The following is a 4328-nucleotide window of genomic DNA, read 5'->3' on the forward strand; positions in this document are numbered from 1 at the left end:
GATAGATAGATAGAGGAGGTGTCTGGGGATAGATAGATAGATAGATAGATAGATAGATATAGGGGTGGATGAGGATGGATAGAGGGGGTGGATGGGGATAGATAGATAGATGGGGTGGATGGGGATAGATAGATAGATAGATAGATAGATAGATAGATAGATAGATGGGATGTATAGGGACAGATCGATACATAGATACATAGATAGATAAGAGCCCCACGTAGATCTCCTGGATCCAGCCTGGGCTGAGCATTTACTAGAAATCAGGAGACTCTCGCTCGTTGTCTCTCCCGCAGTCCGCAAGTCTCCAGGCCAGTCTCGCTGCACCGGTCAGCTGCTGCACTCCGACGTCCTGCTCTGTGGGAATATCACGGTTCTGCCTGACAGCCAGTGCCAGGACACCCGCCCCAACCGCATCACCCCCAACATGATCTGTGCCGGCGTGGTCCACGGGGGCACCGACTCCTGCCAGGTGAGGGGCACGTGGGTGGGTGAATGGGGTGTGCCCCCCCCCCCACTGGGGCAGGATGGAGGGGCAGGACAGGGCGGGCTGGAGGGGGTGTATGAAGTGTGACGCCCCCTGCTGGGACAGGATGCAGGAGGGTGGGACAGGGTGGGCTGGGGGGTGTATGGGATATGCCCCCTCGCTGGGGCAGGACAGGGCGGGTGGGGTGTGTGTGTATCGGACGTGGAGCCCCCCTCTGGGGCAGGACGGAGGGGATGGGATAGGGCAGGATGGGGCTGTATATCGGACGTGCAGCCCCCTGCTGGGGCAGGATGGATGGAGTGGGACAGGGTGGGCTCAGGGGATGTATGGGGGGTGGAGCCCCCCGCTGGGGCAGGATGGAGCGGGTGGGACAGGGCGGGCTGGGGGCTGTATGGGATGTGGAGGCCCCCACTGGGGCAGGACTGAGCGGGTGGGACAAGCCTGCAGAAGTGGTTGAGATTCCCACGGTCTGGGCTGTCCTGGAGCTCAGAGCCAATGATCACAGCCATCGTCTCTCGGTCCCTTCTGCTTCCGCTTCACCCAAAAACAACTGGAAGGGGCTGGTAGGGACAGATCAGTGGCGAAAACCGCCAAATTAACTCTCTTCAAAACACTGCAACTCATCGATTGTCCCGTCACCTCAGCCTGGCTCGGGTGACGCGCTCAGCGATCCTGCGGTTCCCAGCAGCGGCGGCGAGGGGCGTCCGGCCCGAAGCGTTTTTGCTGGGCTGACCAGATAGCAAGTGTGAAAAATTGGGACACTTTTTGGTGGGGGCATCGTTGTGTATATAAACAAAGCCCCTCAGATTGGGACGTCTGGTCACCCTAGTTTTAGCCCAAAGACTGGGGTTACTCTCTCGGCGTCCGGTCAGTGCAGATCCAGCCGCGCGGGATGGACGCGACTTTTCCAGCCGAACCCTCCCCCCCGAAATGGCGGGTTTCCGCTCTCCGGGCAAACAGGGACGTGGAAGAAGCAGCCTGAGATCGCGGCCCCCAAGTTGGACATGGCCGTTTGCTGGGCAGCTCTTGCGCGGCCATGTTGGTTCGTTGGCGGGGGACCTCGTTAATGACGCTGGGATTGTTCCGATGCCCGGCTGTCTTCGCTTGCTTCTGAACGGTCTTCCTTCCCCAGCCCTTCTGGAGAAGCACCCAGTGGATTCTAGCCCCAGCTCTGGGAGGGGAGTGGGGTCTAGTGGGTTAGAGCAGCGGGGCTGCAAGTCAGGACTACTGGATTCTATTCCTGGTTCTGCCGCTGACTTCCTGTATGACTTTGGGCAAGTCCCTTCCTGCCTTTGTTTCTCTTCCTACCCTTAGTCCATTTAGATTGTAACTTCTTGAGGGCAAGGACTGGCTATACAGCGTGCCTGGGGCCAACGCTGGGCCCTCCTGAACTGAAGAGCCCAGCTCAGGCGTAATAGATTCACATCCTCTGTGACTGGCGCAGGGTGTTGGACGTAGTGGATTACACAAGCCCATATCTTGACTTTAGCAAAGCTTTTGATATGGTCTCCCACAGTATTCTTGCCAGCGAGTATGGATTGGATGAATGGACTATAAGGTGGATAAAAACAATGAGGAGTCCATTGTTGTTTTTGTGGATACAGACTAACATGGCTACCCCTCTGATATAAGGTGGAAAGAAAGCTGGCTCGATTGTCAGGCTCAACGGGTAGTGATCAACGGCTTGATGTCTAGTTGGCAGCCGGTATCAAGCAGAGTGCCCCAGGGGTTGGTCCTGGGGCTGGTTTTGTTTAATATCTTTATTAATGATCTGGATGATGGGATGAATTGCACCCTCAGAAAGTTTGCAGATGACACTAAGCTGGGGGAGAGGTAGATACGCTGGAGGGTAGGGATAGAGTCCAGAGTGACCTAGACAAATTGGAGGATTGGGCCAAAAGAAATCTGATGAGGTTCAACAAGGACAAGTGCAGAGTCCTGCACTTAGGAATCCTATGCACTGCTACAGGCTGGGGACCAACTGGCTAAGCAGCAGTTCTGCAGAAAAGGACCTGGGAATTACAGTGGATGAGAAGCTGGATATATCAGCAGTGTGTCCTTATTGCCAAGAAGGCTAACGGCATTTTGAGCTGCATTAGTAGAAGCATTGCCAGCAGATCGAGGGAAGTGATTAGTCCCCTTTATTCAGCACTGGTGAGGCCACACCTGCAGTATTGGGTCCAGTTTTGGGCCCCCCACTACAGAAAGGATGTGAACAAATTGGAGAGAGTCCAGCTGAGGGTAACAAAAATGATCAGGGGGCTGGGGCACATGACTTACACGGAGAGGCTGAGGGAACTGGTGTTATTTAGTCTGCAGTGGAGAAGAGTGAGGGGGGATTTGATAGAAGCCTTCAAACTACCTGAATGGGGGGTCCAAAGAGGATGGATCTAGACTGTTCTCAGTGGTGGCAGAGGACAGAACAAGGAGCAATGGTCTCAAGTTGCAGTGGGGGAGGTTTAGGTTGGATATTAGGAAACACTATTTCACTAGGAGGGTGGTGAAGCACTGGAATGGGTTATCTAGGGAGGTGGTGGAATCTCGCCATCCTTAGAAGTTTTTAAGGCCCGGCTTGACAAAGCCCTGGCTGGGATGATTTAGTTGGGGATTGGTCCTGCTTTGAGCAGGGGGTTGGACTAGATGACCTCCTGAGGTCTCTTCCAACCCTACGCTTCTATGATAGGCCTGGCACATTCACTCTGAAAGGCAGGGTTGGGGAGCAAAGCCTTGGTCTGTCGCATGAGGGACCCGGGTTGGGCTCTCTACGTGTCCTATTAACGCACTTTGTGGCGCTTGCCCTGCAGGGAGACCCCGGCTCGCCGCTCGTCTGCCAGAGGGAACTTCAGGGCGTCGCGTCCTGGGGCTTTGAAGGATGCTCCCGGCCCAACCAGACTGGCGTGTTCGTTAAGGTGTGCAACTACATCGCTTGGCTGCGGGAGACCATGAGATCTGGCTGACCACGCCTGCCGGGACGGGAGCGCTGGCGGGGAGACCGCAGAATAAACCAGTGACAACCGTGGCCCTGCTTCTCTGGTGTCTCCTTCCCACATGGCCACGCCTGCCACTCGATCCACCAAGGGACTTAGGTGGCCATGCAACACTGATGTGCACGAGAGCCCTGCTCAGCTAGTCCCACAGGTGCCTAACCCCCCTAGGCACCTACATTTGGACTGGTCCTGCCTAATTCCAAGCACCGCCCCACCTCTAACAAGCTCCACGGTGCCAGTCGCTCATACCTAAATCCCAGAGGGATTCTCAAGCGTGCTCCCATGCTGTCACGAGACCAGGCCGCGGGGGGCTGCGGCTCGTGATGGGAGCAGCAGTCAGGCCTATTGGTCAGTAGCCAGGAATCAGGGTCAGAACTGGAGTGAGGGGTCATCTGGAGTGAGGCAGGGTGGGAGCAAGGCTGGGGACAAGCGGGTGCAGGAGCTAACGCGGCTGTCTACTGACTCTTCCAATCAATCAGGCAGGGTAGCCAATTAGGCAGCCTCCAACAGGCCAGCTGTGCTCATTAGGTTGCCTGGAGACTGGCTCTGCAGCAGGTCCTGACACTCACTGTGATGGGTTCGGTCACAGAGGCCTCCTTGGGACTGTCACCTGATGTGCTGAAACTACCTCTGAGCCCATTTTCTCTGCCAGCCTGGGACTCCAGAACCCTGCCTTGTTGAGCCAGACACGCTAGCCTGCGGCAACGCAGACCCAGGCTCTGACCCACACCTCCAAAGCTGCAGACTAAACTGAAAACAGCTCAGTAAGTTACCTATCTCCAGCACCCAGACACCCAGCTCCCAATGGGATCCAAACCCCAAATAAATCCGTGTTACTCTGTATAAAGCTTATA

The 4328-nt window shown here is 55.9% G+C and overlaps 1 protein-coding gene across 1 annotated transcript in view; it reads left to right on the forward strand.

The window, feature by feature from the left end:
• LOC112108736 (trypsin-like) overlaps nt 1-3444 on the forward strand; it is a 7537-nt gene extending 4093 nt beyond the window's left edge. The window contains exons 4-5 of the mRNA XM_026658535.1: nt 297-472; nt 3292-3444. Of these exons, the coding sequence (XP_026514320.1) occupies nt 297-472; nt 3292-3444 (329 nt within the window). The remainder of the gene's footprint in view (nt 1-296; nt 473-3291) is intronic.
• The last annotated feature ends 884 nt before the right edge of the window (nt 3445-4328 follow it).

Source organism: Terrapene carolina, unplaced genomic scaffold, assembly GCF_002925995.2.
Source record: "Terrapene carolina triunguis isolate 2854851 unplaced genomic scaffold, T_m_triunguis-2.0 Scaffold461, whole genome shotgun sequence".
Classification (NCBI taxonomy): Eukaryota; Metazoa; Chordata; order Testudines; family Emydidae; genus Terrapene; species Terrapene triunguis.